Source organism: Rhinoderma darwinii, chromosome 5 (assembly GCF_050947455.1).
Source record: "Rhinoderma darwinii isolate aRhiDar2 chromosome 5, aRhiDar2.hap1, whole genome shotgun sequence".
NCBI lineage: Eukaryota > Metazoa > Chordata > Amphibia > Anura > Rhinodermatidae > Rhinoderma > Rhinoderma darwinii.
Window position 1 is genome coordinate 204,053,122 of NC_134691.1, and position 24,966 is coordinate 204,078,087.

Consider the following 24,966-nt stretch of genomic DNA (forward strand, 5'->3'; position numbering starts at 1 on the left):
GAGACTTGTTGATTTTTAAAGTGCTTATAACTTCCAAGATTTCATTTATAGAGAGATCTCTGTTGAGAATTTCCAACTGTTCAGAGGAAAGGGTTGGCAGGTTTATGCTTTTCAAGAAATTCTGTATGCACTCTGGAGATGGTTGAGTTGTTTGAGAGTCTTCTTTAAGATTGTATAAGGAGGTGTAATATGTGGCAAATTTGTTGGCGATTGCCTGAGTGTTTAGGATTTTGTGGTTATTACTGTCTAATAGATATGGGATTCTTGTCTAAGCTGCTTTTGTTTTCAATTTGTTTGCTAAAAGTTTTGAGGCTTTGTTACCTTGCCAATAATGTGTGACTTTCGATTTGCGAAGATGTAATTCATAGTTGTTTTGCATAATTAAATATAGCTGATATCTGAGAGATTTTATAGTCCTAGATATGCGGCTTGATATGTTATTTTTGTTTTTATCTTCCAAATTTTTTATGTTATCTGTAAGTGTTTTTACCTGGGAGATTCTATTTTTTTTTTCTAAAGAAGCCATTTTAATAAAATGACCCCTGATCACCGCTTTATGAGCGCACCCCAATTTGTTTTGGTGACATCTTTGAACTAAAGAAATGAATTTTTTTAAGAATTTATGTTGATGGAAATTAGGTGCATATAATGTTGCTATGGTGAATGGTGCATCATTTAGGAGGCATTTGACTATTAAATATCTGCCATCTGGATCTTGAACAGTAGATATAAGTTGGAAAGCAATGGAATTTTTGATTGCTATCAAAACTTTTTGTTTAATGCAAAGGAAAATAAAATGTTTGGGAAGTTCGTATTCTGAATTCGAAAGGAATCACTATCATTTATATGAGTTTCCTGCGCACATATGATGTCACATTGTTGTTTCTGACATTCCCTCCAAAACAGAGATCTCTTGAAAGGGCCCTTGACATTTAAAGTACATACTTTAAAAACCATGAGGTATAAGTATTAGAGCTTAGGATGAGACGCCATGAGATAATTAGATATAAATAAGTTGATCTATAAAGTATTAATGACCATATATTGGACATATTGATGCATTTAGGTGAGTCACAAGTCAGTAACCTGCAATGTAATAGAAAATTAGAACATAAACAAAAACAAAAACCAAGTATTGAAACTGTACAATAGAACAGTTCTGGTTCCAAGTGAACCTGTCTGGTCATTTAATATGACCTGTTGACTTCGAGGAGTATTAGGAAGGTAGTGGTGGAAGGTGAAAGGTGATCCAGCGGGTTGTTGAGAAACTTCAGAATTATTAGAAGACACAATTGCCCCATCAGGAAGAGGGTAAAAAGGTGGGGACTTCGGCATAGCGTTCAAGTTGCAGAAGATGAAGGAGACTTGTTTTCATCTATTTGGTGCCAATCAGGTGGTATTGTCCCTTTTTTTCTAAGAGGAGATGAAGTTGCACCATCTCGGTTGCAGGTGAGGTTCCACAATAACAAAAGAGATTCCACTTCTTTGGGTGAGGAAATGACATGAGTTTTGCCATCTCTCCTAATTACCAGCTTGACAGGGAAACCCCATTTGTAGGGGATGTTATGCTCCCGCAATATTTGAGTGGATTTGGCAAATTCCCTTCTTCCTGCCAGTGTGGCTATTGAGAGATCTGCATATAAAGCAATTGATTGAAATCGCTCTGGAAGGTCTTTGTTGGAAGCTGCAGCTTTAAGGAGGGCATCTTTAAAATGAAAAAAATGTAGTCGAGCCATAACATCTCTTGGAACTGAGGCAGAGAGGTGTTTGGGTTTAGGAACCCTATGGGCCCTATCAATCAGGAAGTCTCTTTCAGGAGTATTAGGTACAATTGTGGCAAATAAATCTGTCAGGAATTCTTTCAGTTCGGTATCTGAAATTGATTCAGGAATATTCCTGAAGCGGACATTATTTCTCCTTGACCTGTCTTCCAAATCTGCCAGTTTTAATTTGATGAGTGATAAATCATCTTCAGCTGCATTGTGTGCATCTACCAAGCTGTTATGGGCTGTAGCGACATCCTCCATTTTATTTTCAGGGTGCGCTGTGCGTTCACCAATAGAAATAATGTCTGACCTGAGTGTAGCTATTGCTGTGCGAATTTCGCTATGTATAGATTCTATGAGAACAGTCAGCAGAGATCTCATGTCAGATATAGTGATAGGCTGATCAGGAGGGAAAGTGCTGTGAAGTGATGCAACACTCCTAGGAGAGTGGCCATAAGAGAATTAATTTACATGCTTAGGGTGACCAGATGCAGTAGAAGAGGAAGAACGTTTACAGAGCTCACCTTGTTGACTTTGAAGGTGAATATCCCTGCCAGAAGCATGTTCAGTGTTGGGAGCAGCAAGTGGCTGCTTAGGAGATGTCTGCAGCGTGGCTGTGGGGGATCTTCCTTGGCTAGCACCATCTTGGGAAACTGCAGCACCAGTGAAGAAGGAGGCCAGTTTTGACGGTCCCCCTGGTTTTCGTCGAGCCGTTCTTGGCATGATCAGTGCCTGGTCCGTTCAGCTGTCACTAGATGAGGTGTTTGTGACCGATGGAGGAGGTAAGTGTCTGCTTTTAGCCGCTTTTGTCCCGCTGGAACACAGAGCTCACCTCTAGTGCTGCTGCTCTGGTCTACATCCGGCCACGCCCCCCCCCCCCCCTCAATGGTTCTATAAAAGGAAAGACAAGAATGGGCCATTTCATGGTATGCTCTGTTGTTCTTTATGTATGTGATTTTTGATGACTATTATCTTTGGTGTTGGAGAAAACTTTAGAGAATACTATGGGCGTCAAAGAAGTGGATACTGGATTAAATCAAAGTTGCCCTACCCCATGATATAGAAATGACCAAACCGAAGTTTTATTTTATTCTCAACATATTATAATAAGAACCAGGTTATCAGAAAAGACAATAATGCATAAAAAAGTTTAAGGAAAAAGAAAAAGAAGATGAACCTAACTATAATGGAAACAATCAGGAAAATTATAAGCAAGGAAAAGCATTAGAAGCCCGAAGACCCAAACAGAAGACTGGACTTATTGTTCTTGTAGTTAATTCATATGGTCACCAGAAGACAAAACCAACGTAAGAGCAGTTAAAATCCAAGATCAGAATGACAACTTTTCTATGGAGTAGCACTCAACTTGTTTCCTGTGATAAGATTATAGAAAATCTCTACAGATGTTGTATCACTAGCGGCTTCCCTGCTTAATCTTCAAAAGTAGAAATAGAAATTGTAGCACGAAGGATATTATAAAGTTGTAGAACATTTTTTATTTTACAGTGATCAAGGTTTATTTGCAGAGAACCCCTTTAATACTTACACCCATATTGTCCAAGATTCATATCCCTACATCAAGAGAATTAGAAATTCTACAAGTTTCTGTGTACCAACTATTCTTGTCCAATAGTGGAATAAAATGAACTGGACTTTACTAAATATATCACTCACTAAATTATTACTTATGTTACCTATAACCTCATATTTAACCCCTTACTTTTACAGTTATTTTTGGTTTTTCATTTTCACTCTTTCCTCACCAACTTCCAAAAGCCATAAGTTTTTATTTTTTTTTTGTCAAAAAAGCCATATGAGAGCTTGTTGTTTGCAGGACAAGTTGTCATTTTTCATGGCACTATTTATTGTGTGATATATAATATACTGGGAAACGTAAAAATATTATTTGCTTAATCGTATTGTCTCCGCTTGTAAAGAGAGTCTAATTTTAGGAAATTGATGTTTAACCCCTATCCGCACGAGTAAGTAACTGTTGCGGGAGGTTACTTTCCGCACGAGGATGTACAGTTACTGAATTTTTTCCGGTGCACACTGTCGGCGACATGTCGGCGATAGTTAATATGGCAAACGGGAGCCAAACAATGGCTTCCATGTCTGCCATGGACGGAAGCCCATCAAGACCAACCTTCGGGTGGTCCTGATAGGCTTTCTGTCAGAGTGACAGGAAGTCACTGTGTTGTTCCCGATGCACACTGTCGGCGACAAGGTGTGCATCGGGAACTGGGAGATCAGCTGTCCCCGACAGCTGACACTCCAGTGATGCCGATCAGTGGCTCATCGCCGCTGATTTTGGCAATTAACCCGATAAATGTGGTGCCCTATTGCGATCACCACATTTAGGAGGTTTGTAGCACATCAGCAGCCCCCATGCAATTGTGGGGGCTGCTGATGCTTGTGATGGCATCCGGAGGCAAGGCAACGGCCTCCGGGTCTGCCATGTATGGAAGCCTATGAGGACCAGCCTCAGGCTGGCCCTCGTAGACTAACTGTCAGAATGACTGTGACGTCACACTGACAGTTGGAATACATTACACTACCTAGGTAGTGTAATGTACTCTAGCAGCGATCAGAGCTGCAGGTAAAAAAAGAAAGTGTAAAAAGTAAAAAAAAAGTTAATAAACAAAAAAATAGAGTGTAAAAAGTAAAAAAAAAGTTAATAAAAATGTTTTATAAAAGTGGAAAAATAAAAGTTTTTGTTTTCCTATAATAAGTCATTTATTATAGGGAAAAAATGAAAACGTAAAAAAAAAACACATATTTGGTATCACCGTGTTCGTAACGACCCAAACTATGAAACTATAATGTTATTTTTTCCGCACAGTGAACGCCGCAAACAAAATAAACGGAAAACTATGTCAGAATCGCTATTTTTTGGTCACCACCCCTCCCAATATATAGTATAAAAAGTGATCAAAATGTCGCATTTACCCCAAAATAGTACCAATAAAAACTACAACCCGTCCTGCAAAAAACAAGCCCTTACACAGCTTTTTTGATGAAAAAATAAAAAAGTTACGGCTCAGAATATGGTGTCAGAAAATAAATTATTTTATAGAAACGTAATTTTATTGTGCAAATGCTGCAGAACTTAAAAAAACTATACACATGGTATCGCCGTAATCGTATCAACCGGCAGAATAAAGTACAACCTAATTTATTGCGCACAATGAACGCTGTAAGAAATAAAGAGTTTAATGCGCCAAAATCGCTGTTTTTTGGTCACCTTAGCTCTAAAAAAGATCCTGTGGGGTCAAAATGCTCACTATAACCCTAGAAAAATTATTTGAGGGGTATAGTTTTCAAGATAGGGTCACTTTTGGGGGGTTTCCACTGTTTTGGTCCCTTCGGGGCGTTGCAAACCCGACATGGCACTGTAAACCAATCCAGCAGAATCTGCATGCAAAATCCAAAAGGCTCTCCTTCCCTCCTGAGCCCTGCTGTGTGTCCAAACATCAGTTTATGACCACATATGGGGTATTGCCGTAATCGGGAGAAATTGCTTTACAAATGTTGGGGTGCTTTTTCTCCTTTATTCCTTGTAAAAATGAATAAATTCTATGTTTCCAAAGAAAAAAAGGTGATTTTCATCTTCACAAACTAATTCCACTAAATTCTGCAAAAAAAACTGTGGGGTCAAAATGCTAACTATACCCCTAGAAAAATGCCTTGGGGTGCAGTTTACAAAATGGGGTCACTTTTGGGGGGTTTCGACTGTTTAGGTACCACAAGACCTCTTCAAACCTGACATGGTGCCTAAAATATATTCCTAAAAAAAGGAGGCCCCAAAATCCTCTAGGCGCTCCTTTGCTTCTGAGGCCGGTGTTTCAGTCCATTAGGACACTAGGGCCACATGTGGGATATTTCTAAAATCTGCAGAATATGGGCAATAAATATTGAGTTGCCCTTCTGTGTTACAGATTTTTTTTTATTACATATGAATTTCGGCAAAAAAAAAGAAATTTGTAAGTTTTACCTCTACTTTGCCTTAATTCCTGTGAAACGCCTAAAGGGTTCAAATACTTTCTGAATGTGGTTTTGAATACCTTGAGGGGTGCAGTTTTCAAAATGGGGTGATTTATGGGGACTTTCTAATATATTAGGCCCTCAAAGCCACTTCACAACTGAACTGGTCCCTGAAAAAATGGCCTATTGAAATTTTCTTGAAATTATGAGAAATTGCTGCTAAAGTTCTAAGCTTTGTAACGTCCTAGAAAAATAAAAGGACGTGAAAAAAAATGATGCAAGCATAAAGTAGACATATGGGGGATGTTAACTAGTAACTATTTTGTGTGGTATTACTATCTGTTTTACAAGCAAATACATTTAAATTTAGAAAATGCTAATTTTTTCTAAAATTTTAAGTTTTTCACCAAAAAATATTGAATTTATCGACCAAATTTTTTCACTAACATAAAGTACAATATGTCACGAGAAAACAATCTCAGAATCGCTTGGATAGGCAAAAGCATTCCGGAGTTATTACCACATAAAATGACACGTCAGATTTTCAAAAATCATCTGTGTCCACAAGGCCAAAACAGGCTGTGTCCTAAAGGGGTTAAGCAACTATCAAATATATCATATATGTTTTATATCTCCTATCACTCAGGATATAATCCTGGCGGCACGTTGCATACACTCTGTAATGTGTACATATTATACAATGTCCTGTCACCTACCACTGGATTAAACGCGATGTCACACAAATAGCGCTGTGAAGGGTCAGTTAGGGGAATTGTATACAATGTGGTAAGTTGCAGCCGCGCACTGAACACACTAATAAATACCAGTCACACTTATGGATTGATGTTAAAGATTTATTTAAGGTTTTTGTGGATCAAAATATATGATGGTAAAGATGATTGTAATACAAGATCCAGCAAACACGATGGCATATGTCACAGTATATACTGTAGTATCAGTAAGGGGCAGAAAATCTGGATTCCAGAGACACAAGAAGAGATGACATGTACTCCTGTTCTGAGCCTGGTCTTCTGGGTGACATTGATGCCCTGGTGACCACATTGATGTCTCTTCTGTGACAGATGTTGTAGAAATGTTAAGTCTCGCAATTGGAATACTTGTAAGATGGCGGATTCTGCCCTTGGTTGTTATTGGCATTGATGTTAATGTTCTGTTGATATCTGCTGACTTGTCCTGGGGAGAGAAGCACACAACCCTATTAAATATTGATAATTCAGGCTGCTTGATAAATATAGAGAGGGGACATATCCAGAGGAACTTACCTTTCTATCAGCAATGATGGTTGCTCCTCCGGTGACAGGGAGCGCTACTCCCGCCAGATGTACTGCGGAATTGATGTTTATGCTGCAAGTGAAATATTTGCTATTAATGTTCTATAATGTGTGTTTCTTAGCAGACAAAATCTAGAAGACTTTTTAAGGTGATTTGAGGTAAATACATTTCTTAATTGATCCAGGGGTCACACTACAGACCTTGAAGATGGTTGATGCAAGCAGTGAGTTTGACCTAGAGCTGCGCTGTTCAGCATGTTACGGGAACTTTCTGATGTTCCGATGTTTTATGCACCGGGGATGGTAACTGTTCCTTAGGAGTCCTGCAAGATGCCAAGTAATGTCTTCCATCAATAACAATGTTCCTTGTATCTATCAGTTTTGCTTAGAAGCTAATGCATCATAAAATCCAGTTGTTCCATCCATTCAGATGACAGGTTCCTTTAGGAAACTCATTGTACTATACTACATACATGCTTACAGTTGGGGAAGTTGTCTCCCAAAGCCCACAACCTTCATTCAGAAATGAAAAAGTGTCTGAATACAAGGAGTTGGAAGTTTAAGATACAAAATACTTATTTACACTTTAGTTAAATTAGTTGATAAAATAAATTACAGATACAGAGGAAAACCTAAGAGATGGAAGAACATTCTCACCGCAAACATAATAGACAACTATAAAGCTCTTACCTGTAAGGACATGAACAGATGCAGCTACTTTTTTTGTCCTTTCCTCCTAATGGCCGTTAAATAGATTTTACGGTCAAAGCGTCCACCAGCCAAAGGGATGCTGGAATGAGAAATATATTGATCTAAGACATATGATAATGTTAGCAGGTAACCACACAATTATTGCTTAGTTTCACATCCCATAATCCTCCAGTACTGTCACCCCGGTGTACAGCCACCTGCCCCAAAGTGTGAGCTCTGGCTATAAGGCCCATGTAGTAATGACGGCTACTGAAAGGATCATACCAACAACATGGAGGAAAACATGACTTACTCATCTGAACCAGGCCTGAGCTTTACTTCAAAGATGCCAAAAACAGGTCGGTGGTCTGAAGTCTTCAAAACAGGGCAAGAGTCGTATCTCAGGACTCGCACATCTCCCTCACATTGGCTTTTAAACAACACCCTGTCCTGTAGAGGTCATGAAAATAACAAATATCATCAGTGAAATCATATTATAATATATTATTAAACTGCAAAACATCACAGGCCTAAATGTTGGGCCTACTTTATTTATATTGCAGAATATTGGGACTTTTTTGCATTTTAGGTTTGACTTGGTCGCACAGATTTAATGAAATAAGTATCCTTGAGCCATGCTGGGCGACGACATATTACACTGGGAAACTGTGATGACAAACTCACTACATAAAAGTAAAATGAACTGGAAGCTTTGTTCATAAGAAATTACTCCTCCAGCTATAATAATAACAATTCATTACATTGGGGGAGGGGATTCTTTATATGATGGGTGCTCTGCCCCATGGATTCTATTGTCTCTCAAGCTCTGTAGACCTGGAAATAAGATATCTTACCGTATATGATGGAATTCTCTGCTTTGCTGAAGTATCATAGGTGTCTGTGCCAATGTCGAACTTATATGTAGGAAGGAAGTCAATGGTGTGCTCCTTGAACCCTAGAAATATGGACCCTTTAAGTTGAAATAAAAAAAAGTTGAGGAGCAATTGATAATTGTAGCACTATATTAGAATGTGGGGAACATATCAACCATCATGTCAGTGATTTGTATTAATCTGTGGAAGTGTATGTGGTATTAAAGGGGTTTTCCATCTTCTGACAACTGATGACATACTCACCAGATAGGTCATCAGTACATGATCTGTGGTGGTCTGACACCTGCACAGATCAGCTGGTCCAGTGCAACGGACGTACATGCCGGATGCAGTTGGCGCCGGCCGCGAAATTGCAGCCGAGCTGCAGTACTGCAGCTCTGCTCCTATTCAAGTGAATAGGAGCAGACCTGCAGTTCTGCATCACGGCCGGTATGCTATGTACGGAGCCAACTGCTTCCGGCTTCGTACATAGCATTATGTCCCATAACATCCAGTGCCCGCAGGCCACTGGAGCAGCTTAATGGTGCAGCGTCCAGGTGTCGGACCCGCACCAATGATATACTGATGACCTATCTGATGGATAGGTCATCAGTTGTTAGAATGTGGAGAACCCTGATAATGAAGGTTGAGGAGTGACAGAGATATGTCTACTAGTTAATATACCATTGTTCTTGGCTTCATTCAAATGGTCGTGTTTGAGGAGACTGGACATATCTCTTCCTTCGATCTTCTGCAGGAGAGATTCCACGGTTTTTCTGTCCTCTTTAAGTTGAAAATTGAGGTCACCAAACCAAAACACCCGATCAAAGCGGCTGGTGACGTCCACTGTAGAATAAAAAAAAAACATAATTAGAGCACATGACTCCATTGGACTCGATGTAGATAAATAGAGAGATAAAAGGATACATAGGTTCAACCACATAAGTAATACTCACAGGCATTGGAGTTGATTCTTTCCGGAATAATTTGAGGTAGACGGAGACCCTCAGTGATGGTTTTATAGTCCTGGATCCTCTTGTAGACTGCCCCAACTGCCAACAAAAATATACATATTAGTAAATGTGACCTCCTGGAATTTAGGACAACCACCATATTTAAAGGGAATGTGTTGCCAGAAAAACATGTTTTTTTAAAAAAAATTAAACATTTAGTGTGTGGGTGATTAAACATTGTTCAAATTTTTTTTATTTTTTTCGCGAGTCAGGAAATATTATAAATTATTTCTAATTTATAATACTACCCATTTTTGGTCACTAGATGGAGCTAGTTCCCAAAATTGCAGCATTGCAACATTGGGTTAAAAGCCCTCGCTCTAGTGAGCTCTCAGCATCCTCCCCTCCTTTATCCTGGCTAGTGCCGGGATAAACGAGGGGTTTGAACGGTGTAACCTCCTACACTGTGTGTCGCCATTTTTTGAGCTAACACACAGCGTAGTAGGTTTACATACAGTAGTAAACACACAAACACGAACATACATTGAAAGCTCTTACCTGCTCCTGCCGCCGCGGCTCCCTCCGGCCCGTCCGCTCCGTTTGCTGCCGCTTGTCCAAGTGCACAAATCCGGAAGCCGCGACCGGAAGTAGTAATATTACTGTCCGGCCGCGACTTCCGGTCCACAGGAAAATGGCGCCGGACGGCGCCAATTTCGAATTGGACTGTGTGGGAGCGGCGCATGCGCAGTTCCCACACAGACGCCGTACACGGAAGTCAATGGGACGGGAGCCGTTCACAGTCCCTATGGGACTGTGGCTGCCGTATTCCATGTCTGTATGTGTCGTTAATCGACACAGACAGAAATGGAACAAAAAATGGCAGCCCCCATAGGGAAGAAAAAGTGTAAAAATAAGAAAAAGTAAAACACAAACACACAAATGAATATAAACGTTTTTAATAAAGCACTAACATCTTTAACATATAAAAAAATAATTTGTGATGACACTGTTCCTTTAAGTTTGCTTTGACAACATAATCTAGGTCTCTATATTTTTTTTAATCTAGGTATTACTTCTATGACTGTGCAGTCTGGATATTGCGTCCACAAATTATTTTCTGCAAATAGTATGTATTTATATGGGAATTCTATTTAAATTCAGGTTTTGACATTTTGGAAGACAGGTGGAGGTTCATGTTCTGGGTCCCCACTTTGAACACCAGACGCACTTTAATACTGATATTTCTGTTACTGTAAATCTAAGACACAATCCTTTTTTTTTTACAAAAGATAATGAATTTCTATAGCAGCCTGTAGAAGACGTTAGGCCGTTTATCCAGCCACTATTACTGGCCACTCACTACATAGAATGAGATTGATGGATTAGAAAAAGTTTGATCAAACAGGAAAGAGCCTTTTATTTTTACCAAAAGATTATTAGTACAGATCTCTTCATATCATCCCATATATTTCAGTTTATCATCAAATAGCAACAATTTTATGCAAAGTAAAACTGTACATAGTCATATATTAATATTGGAAATACTTACATCTCAGATGTGAATTAATAAAAAGGAAAGATGTTCCAAAGACGGTGAAGGCAACACCCAAGGCTCCTTTTGTTTTGACATGGTGGAATAGCCTGGTTGTTACATGGGTGTGCTCTACCTCTGTATAAGAAATTAAACACAAAAAGAAGGGTCAGTGGAGAAGAGTACTACATGCAACAATGGAACAGAAATGATTTCCAATTAAACTATGGATATATTACTAGAACATAATTGTATACTTTGTAACTGTGGAGTGATCGCTTAGATTTCCAATACTCCTGAGTCTAGAATCTGAGAGCCAAGTTCTTAGGCATCTATTTCTTATAACTAAATAAGGTGTTCCAACTAATGACTCCATTCCGGACTTATTATGTAGATGTAGGAATGTGAATCTTACCTGAGCAGAACCAGATCAGTTCCCGTCTAACAAAGATGGTGAGATACAGGACTCCGAGCCCGGATGAGTGGTATAATACATAGTGTGGTCCAAGGGTCTCCTGTAATTTTATCTCCCATTCCCGTCTACAAGAAGACACAATTTCATATTTACATATTAACAAATGACACAAGATTAAGATACTCAACTCATCTGTATTAGCACTCCATATAATAACCTCTGGAGTTAAATTGGAAATTAAGGAGTGATAATACAATAAGTAGAGCATTGAGAGAGAATTTGTATCAGCCGCCCTGCTGTCCATCTGCAGACATAGGCTGTTGTAAGACAACCTGAGAAGACTTACCTGTTTGGACATCCTTCCTGAACGCCAATAACATAAATGTCTTTTGTGTCATCTGATGGTAACAGCAGATCCTCCAGATTTTGCGGGTATTCCTATTCAAAATATACAAACATTAACATTGTATACAAAGAGCGCCAACTAAACTGACATAGGGTAGAATATAACCTGTCTAAGTGTATTCAACTACAAACTAAAGAGACATGGCTACTGGCCCATTTCATCCAACTTGAGCTCGGGCACACTGATGGGTCACAATAAATATTGTACATTACTTCTCACCTTTCCCTCCATATTCCAGGTGGCAACATATAGTCTCAACCGTCTATCTGGGAAATAGCGATCCAGTTCTTTAGCGCCGATCACAGCGCTGCTGCCAAAGTTTCTGTAAACATATAGGGAGAATTACAGATCTAGTGACTGTTATACCATAGCTCTGGATATCTCAGCAATGTATGAGAAGTATTCGTTACATACCTTTTACGGATATTTTTGGAGCGCAGGCGGGACAGCAGGCTAAATGCGCTCTTCTTGGTGTTCTTTGAGGTAATGTCACAAAATTTGCTGTGACTTGGATCGCTGGATTTTTCATCTGCCATATCTTTGATGACAGAAAACTTATGGAGCGAGATGTTAGGCTCCTCCATAGTTGGTATGTCTCCCATCAGATTTCCTTTATCAGGAATCTGAGAGACCTGATATTTCTTAGATTTTTTCCAAAAGGGCATGGTTGTTTAATGCCTGGGATCAAAACTGCACCAATGTCCTTGGTAGAAAACCAGCAGACAGTCAAGATAGAATTTGACTAATCGCCTGTAGTTCTCAGAAAATAGGACAAATAGCTAACCGTATAAGCAACACAGTAAGTAACACAGTGTCAATCCAACAGCAAGACCTAGAAAGACCAGAAAACGATAAGGGAATCATTACTTGTGATGAAACTAGCTGGAAAAATTAGTTAATAAATGGGGTATTCCTATAACAGAATATTGTCAATCATAAGTGTCAGAGGATCACATGACTTGGGGTCTTGGAGCTGGGACCCCCTGTTGATAACATTGTATTAGGTTTGGAAGCTGGAACAATGTATTGGCTGTTAAATTGACCATATGGCATTTTAAGGGGTTGAATTTTTTTTTTAATATTAATTGATAGCCAGAATTTAGAACCTAAGTAATTAGAGTTAGTAATTAATACTTTTTACTATTAGCTTTTTTAAAATAATTATTATTATTTTTATTATTATTATTATTATTATATACATAATTATTTTTAATATTAATTGTTAATAAGGACACGTTTCCAGGGGATTAGCACTGTCCTTCTACAATTTAGTCTGAGGAATGCTAATAGGCTGTTTATTCCTGGACTTACTAATATTTTATTACTAAAAAAAAAAAAAAAAGCAATACTCCTTATAATCATTTATTTATGTATATGATTCAAACATCAAATAGTTTAGATCTTGTAATAAAACCAATACTACCATAGACGCAGTAAAATACACGGCTAGCTAGACTCATATCTCAAGACATCACAATAGGTGTACCTGATGTAGGTTGGTTGCATAGCCATACCAGCTGATATTCAGGATTGACCTGATATATAAATAGTATATTCTACAGACAGAAAACCTCAAATTCATAAATATGAATTCCGTTATGAACATTTATTATGAGAATTACTGGTGTTATAAACTGGAGGGTGTGATAATAAGTTCCCAGAGATGCCGGACATTCACATTCCTTTGCTTTGTGGTTGCTTTATGAATCTACCAGCAGAATACAGACACCAATTTATGTCTGCAATCTGCATTCTGCCAATGGAGCAGATGTGACAGGCCACAATATTGTTATTTAAGCAATTTCCTAGTGTATAAGCATGACAAATAAAAACCAAAAATAACACTAGAATTACATGTAAGAATCCAATATTCATAAAGAGACTGATAGATGAGACTCTTCTAGAGACGTAGCAATGATACGGTACTTACCGGTCACATCCAACTGATAATTGACAGCCCTCTGGCCAGCACTATACATTATACCTAACCTCGGTGACATCACAATAGAGATACACTCGGTACACTAAAGTATATGGCCAAAAGTATGTGGACACCAATGGATGAGGCACTGATGTTGGGCGAGAAGGTCTGGCTTGCAATTGCCTTTCCAATTCACTCCAAAGGTGTTTGTTGGGATTGAGGTCCGGGTTCTGTGCAGACACTCAAGTTCCTTCACATCGAATTTGTCAAACCATGACTTTAGGGGCCCTCTTTGTGCACAGGGGCACAGTCATACTAGGACAGGAAAGGGCCTTCCCCAAACTATTACCACAAAGTTGGAAGCATACAATTGTCTAAATAGTCTTATTAACCCCTACTGGAAAAATGGGGATTTAATCCAACCCCTTACAAACAGTCCAGACTATTATACAAACTTTACTCCATTCTATAATAGGCACTATCTGGGAGGTAGCATTCTCGAGGCAGCCACAAAACGCAAATTCATCCATTAGATGGCCAGATAGTGAACCGTGATTTATCACTCAACAGAACATGTTTCCCCTGCTCCAAAGTTCAGCGGCGGCGTGCTTTACACCCATCTAGCTGATTCTTGGCTCAATAATTAGGAGAGATGTCCAATTACTATTGGCCATATCGTGTAGGAGGATTACCTAACTACACTTGTTATAACTTACAGATCTTAATATGGCATTTACAATGGCTTTTACATGTTTTTTATATTACTTGATCAAAATTCTGAATGTTATTAAATTGTGTTAATGTGTTAATTTATGGAATTATTTTTAGGGAACCTACACTAATATAAGGACTTACCACATAACAGTCCCCTAATATGACCATACTGTAATTTCTCCTTTACAATCGGGAGACATAATGATAATAAGTTCTCAGGGCTGCAGGGAACCAAAATGATGTACTGTTACCCTGCAAATCTATTATCGGCTGAATGTAGGCTGCCATTTCTTACAGCCTGTGTTCTTTCTATGATATTTAAGCAATACAATTGCATTATAAAACAAAAATAGACATTACAACCACTATTAAACCATATCTTGAAGACATGGAATAATTCAATGTTCCTAATATAATGGATCGATCAGAGTCAGGTACAGATAGAGAAATGATAGAGAACTTACCGGTCACATCCAACTGATGAGTGACAGCTCTGTGACCAGCATCATTGCATATACCCAAGCTCTTTGACATCACAATAGATATACCCGGTGTGAGCTGCTTTTATGACCACACACATAATTTGCATATTTCAGTATGGATTTACCATCATTAATAGTAGTGACATCACAATAGATATACCTGGTGTGAGCTGCTTTATGACCACACCCATAATTTACATATTTCGGTATAGATTTACCATCATTAATAGTAGTGACATCAAAATAGATATACCCGGTGTGAGCTGCTTTTACGATTGTACCAATAATTTACATATTTCGGTATGGATTTACCATCATTAATAGTAGTGACATCCCAATAGATATACCCGGTGTGAGCTGCTTTTATGACCACACACATAATTAGCATATTTCAGTATAGATTTACCATCATTAATAGTAGTGACATCACAATAGATATACCCGGTGTGAGCTGCTTTTATGACCACACACATAATTTGCATATTTCAGTATGGATTTACCATTATTTTTAATGGTTGATTGTTATTTATATTTTTAATGCAGTTTCTATATTCATAATGTTTCCGTAGAAAGACTCTTACCCGGTACTACCAAGAAAGGAGCTCAGGGATAGAATTAAAACCCATAATATATTGTAAAAGTCGGAGATATGGTTCAGTCTTGGTGCATGGAACTTGTAATGTTCATCTCTCACAGTTGATTTAGTGTGTGTGTATAGTTATTGCAATCTGTAAGGATCTGTAGCTGCTGAACATCTGATACATAATAATTTCTGTCTGTGTGACATGGAGGAAACAATTAATATTATATTAAAATACATAATCTTTGTAATAAATATGACTAAAAACCTGAAGACCCTCATAAGGTTCTGGGGCTCTGCACCAGTAAGAACATCCTACATGCTGCATCTCCTGTGCTCAGCTCTCGAGGGAATAAAGAGGTGGTAAGAATCGATCTATTCATCCTGAGACGAGACGGTCATACCTGATGTGAACTTATTCAGCATAAATAGCTCAGAGATAACTGCACATAATCTCTGCCAGTTGCTCTCCTGTCCTAAAAAGTTGATCTGTGGCACCAGAAGGCGGATAACTTCCGGAACCAACTAAGTTTATATAGATCATAGGCCTCCCAGAGGCGGTAGAAGACCAACACCCAGATGTATTCATGAAAAATGGCTGCATGATATTTTTATGGATACCACATTCTCTGCAACATTTGAAGTCATGAGGACCAAAGAATTCCTGCCTGGTCCTTTAATCCGGGTCACTCCTAAAACCATTGCTGGCCCATTAGGTAAACTGTAAACACAGGGAGAGACATCAAGAAATGCTTAAGTGATTTACAAATGTCTCATGTCCTCATCATCCAATGGTTGCCAGTGGACATCATATAACTACAGTATGTATGAAGCCCATTAACAGGGAAATCAGCAGCATGTAAAAGGTTCAAGGAGTTTCTTTTATTAGTCATTAAATAAGTCCAATAATTTGTCATAATAATGTTTATCTGGCATAAATGTTTCTATATTTCTCAAGTTAGCGGTGTTATATGTGATCCCAGAAATGCACAAAATATATTTTTAAGCCAAGCTTCGTTTTTCTGATAGAGAGTTTATTCCCTGCTTCCCTATACACAGCTTTATTGAAATAATACAATTCTGGGTGCCTGCAGGTACAACTAGGGGCAGCTTACTGTATATGGATTTACTGCATGTTGCTATATAAGCTATATAAATTTATATACAACAAACCGTACACAGTGACAGCTGCAGAAAGCAGGAATTTTATAATTCAAAGGGGTTATCTGGGTTTTTAAAATTGATGGCCTATACTTACGATAGGCTGTCAATATTAGAGCGGTGTAGGTTCGACTCTTGTCACCCTCACCGATCAGTTATTTGAAGGGGCTGCAACCCTTGTATTAGAGCTGCAGCCTCTTCATTGTTTTCATAGTTTACCTTCTCGTTCGTACTTGCACGTGCTGTTACATTTCTAGCGGCTGTGCACGGTATTGCACCCCTGTTCCGTTAAAATTAAGGGGTCTTGTTAGGAATTGGATTATAATAGCGGTAAGGTTTTGAGTCTTAATTTATATAGGAGTCCTGTTTAAATTCTGAATTTATATAGGGGTCTGGTCTGGGGTATGAATTAATTTTGGTGTTTGGTCTGGGGTCTGAGTTTATTCTTGTTACTGGAAATGCTGGGAATGGCTGCAGAAGCAATCGGCCAAAATAGTCTGGGCAGCAGACTCTGCAGTCATTAGGGGAAGTCGTCATAACAATCTTGGTTGGAATGAGAATGTCTACAATCAGCGAAGACATCACCTGTGAGTCACTGGATTTAATGAGGACATGTCAATCCTCCAGACATGTCTATTTTAGCAAATGTTTGTATGCTTTTACCTATCCAAGCGACTGTGAGATTCTTTTCTCGTGACACATTGGACTTTGTTACTGGTAAAATTTGGTAGATACATTCAGTATTTATTTATGGAAAAACACCAACATTTTACGAAAAATGTGCATTTTTTGAAATTTCTATGTATCTGTTTGTAATACATATGGTTATACCACACAAAATATTTGCTATTTAACATTTCCCATATCTCTAATTTAGATTGGCATCGTTTTTTGAACATCCTTTTATTTTTCTAGGACGTTACAAGGCTTAGAACTTTAGCAGACATTTCTCACACATTAAAGAAAATTTCAAAAGGCTAATTTTACAGGGACCAGTTCAGTTCTGAAGTGGTTTTGAGGGGCCCATACAATACAAACCCCCATAAAGCACCCCATTTTAAAAACAGTACCCCTCAAAGTATTCAAAACAGCATTTAGAAAGTTTCTTATCTCTACAGGCATTTCACAAAAATTAGAGCAACGTAGGGGTGAAATTTACAAATTTCAGGTTTTTTTGCAGAAATGAATTTTTAATCCTTTTTTCTCTGTAACACAGAAGGTTTTACGAGATAAACGCAACTTGATATTTATTGCCCAGATTATGATGTTTTTAGTGTGCTAATTTACTGAAGCACAGGCCTGAGAAGCAATGGAGTGCCTAGAGGATCTTGGGGCCTTCTTTTTATTAGATTATATTTTAGGCACCATGTCAGGTTTGAAGAGGTGTGATGCCAAAACAAAGGAAACACCCCAAAAGAGTTCTCATTTTGGAACCTAAAACCAACAAGGAATTTATCTCAGCATATAGTGAGCATTTTGACTCCACATATTTTATTAGAATTTGGATGTGAAAATGAGCCACTACATGGACACACGTCACATCCCCCATCAGACTGACTCCAGATGCCTTAACTCCTAAGTCATCACCCCTATAATCTCAGTTGTATTGCCCCGGCTTATCTTAATGATGTATCACTTCATGTACTAATTGTCTTTGTGTAACATCTAAATGTTGTGCTTTTTTCTAAGTCATTAATTTGTTAACACACCTGAAGAAGGAGCCTGTGTGCTCTGAAAGCCGCATATAGAACTTTTATGGTTAGCCAATAAAGGTATCATACCTATTATACTTTTGTCTTTTTTGACACAAAAGTATTTAACATTTCACTTTATGTCGTAATAACTTTGGAATGCTTATACCTATCCAAGCGATTCTGAGATTGTTTTCTCATGACACATTTAGTGGTAAAATTTGGTCGATATAGTCCGTGTTTATTTGTGAAAAATAGCAAAATTTAGAGAACATTTGAAAAAAAGTTATTTTTTCTGAGTTTAAATGCATCTGCTTGTAAGACAGAGGGTTATACCACCCAAAAACATTACTATTTCACATATGCCATATGCTGCTATATGTTGGCATAATTTTTTGAACATTCTTTATTTTTTTCTAGGACGTTACAAGGCTTAGAACATAAGCAGCAATTTCTCATATTTTTAATAAAATTTAAAAAGCCTCTTTTTTTTAGGTACCAGTTCAGTTCTGAAGTGGCTTTAAGGGGCCTATATATTATAAAACCCCATAAACACCCTATTTTAGAAAATAGACCCCTAAAAGTATTCAAAACAGCATTTAAAAAGTTTATTAACCATTTAGGTTTTTCACAGAAATTTAAAGCAAAGTAGAGGTGAAATTTACAAATTTCATTTTTTTGTCAGAAAATCCTTTTATTCCATTTTTTTCTGTAAAACATAAGGTTTTACCAGTGAAACGCAACTCAATTCTTATTGCCCAGATTGTTCAGTTTTGAGAAATATTCCACATGTGGCCCTAGTGTGCTAATGGACTGAAGCACCGGCCCCCGAAGCAAAGGAGCACTTGGATTTTGAGGCCTCCTTTTTATTACTCACCATGTCCGGTTTGAAGAGATCTTGTGGTACCAAAACAGTGGAAACCCCCCAAAATTGACCCTATTTGGCAAACTACACCCTTCAAGGAACTTATTGAGGGGTATAGTGGGCATTTAGATTCCACAGTTATTTTGCTGCATTTTGTGGAATTAGGCTGTGCAATTGAAAATCACATTTTTCCGATAAAAGGTACAAATGTTTAATTTTGACAAGGAATAAGGGCGAAAAAGCACCCCACCATTTGTAAAGCAATTTCTCCCGATTACGGCAATACCCCATATGTGGTCATAAACTGCTGGTTGGACAAACGGCAGAGCTCAGAAAGGCAGGAGCGCTATTTCGCATGTAGATTTTGCTGGGTTGGTTTCTGGGCTCTATGTCGTATTTGCTGAGCTTCTGAACAGGGGTGAACCTAGCCCCTCTGCTGCCTGAGGCGAACTATAAAAAGACGACCCACCCCCAATCTATCTGAGTTTTCTCATTATTAGCTTTACATAACAAACACGCAATATATAATTTTTTTTTAAATAGGAAAACATTTGTTGTTTATTTGCTAAAGTGCTGTTTGAGGTATAGAAAAGATTTAAAGAATTCTACTTACTCTATTACTTTAGTATCATAGATCAACAACGCAGCATTATAACTGAAAATGGTTTAACGCATCTTCTATGCCCCCTTTTTATTACCTAATTGACTTATGATTTTTAACTGAGTTCAGTGGCCCGGCGTGGACGGCATGATGCAGTGACGTCATCGTGCCGGGCAGTTGACGTCATCAGCGTGCTCCCGGTCTCTTGTAGGCCTCAGGCCTAAACCAGGCTGTGGCCTACAAGAGCAAACGGAGGAGCAGGGGTTTTTATTGTGGCAAATGTAAGTTTTTTTAAATTTTATACTGATAAAAAAAAATTTGTAGGTTCCGCTGGACCGTTTGGACTATGTCGTAGATTCATTGGACTACTTCAATGATCTACTTTTTAAAAAAAAACTATTATGAAAGAGGGTTGCATGGGGAAGTTGTGATTTCAATAAAAAAAAATTCTTATGTCTGTTTTTTTTAATACTTTATTATGGCCTTAGTAATAGCTGCTGTCTGATTGACAGCGTTCAATTACTAAGGCTGGGGCTTAGCATTAGCCAGTAACAAGGCAATCACTAACCCCTATTATTACCCCGGTTCCCACTGCCGCCAGGGATACCGGGAAGAGTCGAGTACGATTCAGTACCTGAACATCTGAAACGACGGTTATGCCGCAGTATGGTATTATCAGGCTGGGAAGGGCCAAAAATGTGGCCCTTCCCACCCCAATAAAACGTGGCCCTTCTCACCCTAGTGATGCTAGACTGCAACTGCTTTATTGTATCTGGCTAGTTATGTAAAATAGAGGGAACCCCACGTCATTTTTTAAAAATAAATTGAAAAAAAGATTATGTGAGATCCCCTCCATTTTTCATAACCAGCCAGATACAATAAAGCAGCAGACTAGCATCACCAGGGTGGGAAGGGCCATAGTTTTTGGCCCTTCCTTGCCTGATAGTACCAGTCTGCGGCCACCCCAGTACCCTTCACTTCAGATGGTCGGGTACTGGATCGTACCCAGCGCTTCCCGGTACTCCTGGTGGTGGTGGGTAGCGGGGTAATAATAGGGGGTTAGTGCTAGACTATTTACTGGCTAACACTAAGCCCCGTCTTAGTAATGAATGCTCTCAATCAGACAGCTGCCATAACTAAGGCGGTAATGAAGTATTAAAAAACTGAGACATAAAAAAAAAAGTTTTATTGAAATAACTCTTCCACACAATCCACTTTAACCATTTTATTGAAAAAAAGCTTAAAGTGTAGCTAAACGTTCGACAAACTTCTGACATGTCATAAGTTTGGATTGGTGGGGGTCCGAGCACAGAGACCCCCACCAATCGCTATAACGAAACAGCTGAAGCACTCGTGTGAACGCTCAGCTGCTTCGTGTCTGTTCGGCTTTTTCCGGAAATAAATGTATCTGTGTACGGGCTCATAGACTTTGTATTGAGTCCGTACACCGATACATTTATTTACGGAAATAGCCAAACAGACACGAAGCAGCTCACACGAGCACTTCAGCTGCTCAGTTTTAGCGATCGGTGGGGGTCTCAGTGCTCGGTCCCCCACCAATGAAAACTTCTGACATGTCAGTATGACATGATCAAAGTTTAGTTACAGTTTAAAGGCTATGTACACCTTTAAAAACGTATTTTTTAATATATATATATACTGTGTATATATATATATATATATATATATATATATATATATATGAATATATCTATCAATGTGATTGGTGCAAGTTTTAATTACTTATTATTGAAAATGATTTGTACTTTTTGAGATACAGCTGCTGTGTATCCTGTATACAGGGCAGCTGTATCTAGTGCTGAGACCTAAATCCATTAGGTCCCCTATTATCGATCACATCTAAGTTATGAACTTAGATGTGATCGGTAACAGCTCGATCCTCGCCCCATCTAATTTAAAAGGGGTCGGCCGATGCTGGGGGGCCGGGAGTATACAGCAAGGGGGGGTTTGGGCGTTTTACTGACAGCAGAGGGCTCTATAGGGGGGAATAATCCCCCCCATAGAGCCCTCACTAGTTACTAGTTACTAAAAGGTTAGGGGGGTCTGAGCATCAGACTGACTGCTCTAAAGGGGGGGGGCAGAGTACTCCCCCCTATAGAGCCCTCTGCAGTGTCAGACGCTCAGATCGCCCCTCCCCTGTATCCTTCTATCCTTCCATTATAGTAACGTGAGGGCTCTATGGGGTGGGTTATTCCCCCCTCATGGAGCCCTTGGCTGTCAGTAAAATGCCCAGACCTCCCTTGCAGTATACTCCCGGGTCCCGGTCCCCCAGCTACGGCCGACCAACACCTTATAAATTAGTGAAGGCAGGAGCGTGAGCGCTGTAAGTGGCGCTCAGTTTTTAATACAGGCCACCGCTCACCTCGTGCATCTCGTCACTCCTCTTCTTGAGGAGAGAGCACTCAACCGCTCCTTCTGCAGACCTGGAGGAGTGTTCTTACAGATGGGCACCATCATGCGGCACATCAGGTAAGTAAAATAAGGCATGCCCCCTCCCCCCGGTCCAGTCCTTCCCTTGTTCAAAATGCCGCCCAGGGGCGTAACTAGGAAAGACTGGGCCCCATAGCAGGCAGACAAAACGCTTGACTGGGCCCCCCCAGGGGAAAGAAGCAGCCCCCCTTATAGATAGTGCCCCCTGTAGAATGTGCCATACAGCCCCCCTGTAGACAGTGCTATACAGCCCCGCCTACAAACAGTGTCACACCCCACTTGTAGATAGTGACCCCCACCTCCCCCTTGTAGATAGTGCCATACAGCCCCCTGTAGATATCGCCATAAAGCCCCCCTGGTATATAGCGATATACAGCTCCCACTGTATATAGTGCCACACAGCCCCCTCCCTTGTATATAGTGCTGAACAGCCCCCGCCTTAGTAGATAGTGCCACAACCAGACCCCTGTAGTTTGCACCACACACAGCCCCCTGTAGATAGAGCCACAGCTCTCCACCTTGTAAATAGTGCCACACAGCCCCCCCCTTAGTAGTGCCACATGGCCCCTTTTATATAGTGCCACACAGCTCCCCCATGTGTACAGTGTCACACAGTTCCCCTTTTATATAGTGCCACGCAGCCCCCCTTTGAATATAGTGCCACAAGGCAATGGCGCATCCGAGAAAGTTGTATCAGCCAGGGGATGTCAATCAAACATGGAAAGTTGGGTTTGGAGGCATGACTATGTGACTCTTCAGGATAGCGGCACCGCCCCATGACCCTTTAATGAGCAATTAGCATATATTGTGCACCGTTTTAAAAGTGGACTTTAAAGATTTTGCTGCATCTGAGAAAAAACATACAGGGGAATATTGTCAGGTCATGTATTACCACATGGTGGCGGTTCAAGGGGTTAAAACTACCAGACAGGTTCCCATGAAATATACAATGAATTGAGAACAATTCCATCTTCCCTGCAATTTTGTTATTATAGATATATCCTATATAATTACAGCTCCAGAACCAAGCTCAGTACATATATACAGTACCACAACCAAGCTCATATACATATGTACAGTACCACAAGCAAGCTCAGTACATAAATACAGTACTAGAACCAAGCTCTGACATATATACAGCACCAGAACCAAGTTCATACATATATATACAGCACTAGATCCAAGTTCATACATATATATATATATATATATATATATATATATATATATATATATATATATATATAAAACACCATAACCAAGCTCACTACATATATAAAACACCAGAACAAACCTCAGTACATATATAAAACACCAGAACCAAGCTCAGTACATAAATACAGCACTAGAACAAAGCTCATACATATATATATAGCACCAGAACAAAGCTTAGTACATATATGCAGCACCAGAACAAATACAGCTCAATTTAGTGCAACCCCTGCCGTATAGGTTTGTACGGCATAAAACTACAGCTCCCAGCATGGACCGAACAATGGTAAGGATATGCTGGGAGATGCTCTTTCACAAAAAAAAAATTATACCACCCATCAGCTCGCTGCAGATCAAACAGTGACTACAGTGCTGATTAGAGGCAGAATAGACATTTACATTAAGTGACTCACCGGTGACTTCTCAGATCCTAGTTCTTTTCTTCTCCCTCCGGTCCAGACCTCTATGATGACTTCTCCCGGCCATGACCCATTTCTGCAGTTTTCTGCTCAGATGTCTTCAGCTTCTCACTTTTAAAACATTTCTGCACCTATAAACGAAGTTAAAATTCTCAAAACCTCTAAATATAATAGCACCATACACTGTGTCCCTGATTATAATAGTACCATACACTGTGTCTGTAGATAGTACCTCACATATAGCTCCCCCTGTATATAGTGTCCCACATATAGCTCCCTGTGTATATAGTGCCCCACATCACCACATATAGCTCCCCCTTTATATAGTGCCCCACATCCCCATATATAGACTCCCCTGTAGATAGTGCCCCACATCCCCACATATAGACCCCCCCCTGTATATAGTACCACACATATAGACCCCTCTGTGGATAGTGCCCCACATCCCCCCATATAGACCCCCCTGTATATAGTGGCCCACATCCACACATATATACCCCCCTGTGCATAGTGCACCACATCCCCATATAGACCCCCCCCTGTATATAGTGGCCCAGATCCCCATATAGACACCCCCTGTATATAGTGGCCCACATATAGACCCAACCCCCCCTGTATACAGTGGCCCACATACCCACATATAGACGAGCCCCCACTGTACATAATGCCACTCAGTTTTAGTAGAGGAAAAAAAATTAAACTTTACATACTGACATGATCCCGTCTAGTGGCAATGCAGATCTGCTCTCTTCTGAGCAGGTCTGCTGGAGCTGAACGACGCGTCGTTCAAAGGTGCTGATTGGCGGTGCAGGATGACTTGACCCGTCAATCAGAGCCTTTCAAGCACGAAAGCGGCGCGATGACGTCATCACGACACTAGCGTTGTTGAAAGGCGCTGATTGGCGGGGCAAGTCATTTTGCCCCACCAATCAGCGTCATTGTAAGGCGTTGAATAGTCGG

General features: G+C 39.6%; 1 protein-coding gene across 1 annotated transcript; it reads right to left on the minus strand.

Annotated features, from left to right (window-relative positions):
• Positions 1 to 6,682: 6,682 nt before the first annotated feature.
• LOC142652540 (phosphatidylinositol polyphosphate 5-phosphatase type IV-like) lies at positions 6,683 to 11,968 on the minus strand. Its single transcript, XM_075828189.1, has 12 exons — positions 11,957 to 11,968; positions 11,850 to 11,920; positions 11,504 to 11,628; positions 11,107 to 11,226; positions 9,561 to 9,656; positions 9,289 to 9,450; positions 8,587 to 8,702; positions 8,046 to 8,182; positions 7,733 to 7,832; positions 7,244 to 7,365; positions 7,034 to 7,115; positions 6,683 to 6,944 (listed from the first exon to the last, which is right to left on the minus strand). Exons 1-9 carry the CDS (start codon positions 11,966 to 11,968, stop codon positions 7,757 to 7,759), a joined length of 915 nt encoding a protein of 304 aa, XP_075684304.1. The 3' UTR covers positions 6,683 to 6,944; positions 7,034 to 7,115; positions 7,244 to 7,365; positions 7,733 to 7,756.
• Positions 11,969 to 24,966: the final 12,998 nt, after the last annotated feature.

What these genes read in the sequence shown, in the direction of transcription:
- LOC142652540 (XM_075828189.1), bottom strand. An exon ending in TATTAATTCACATCTGAGAT is followed by an intron (nt 9,657 to 11,106) that starts GTAAGTATTTCC and finishes TTTTGTTGGCAG; the next exon opens with TTGGGGCAGTCTACAAGAGG. An exon ending in GAATGAAGCCAAGAACAATG is followed by an intron (nt 8,703 to 9,288) that starts GTATATTAACTA and finishes TTCAACTTAAAG; the next exon opens with GGTCCATATTTCTAGGGTTC.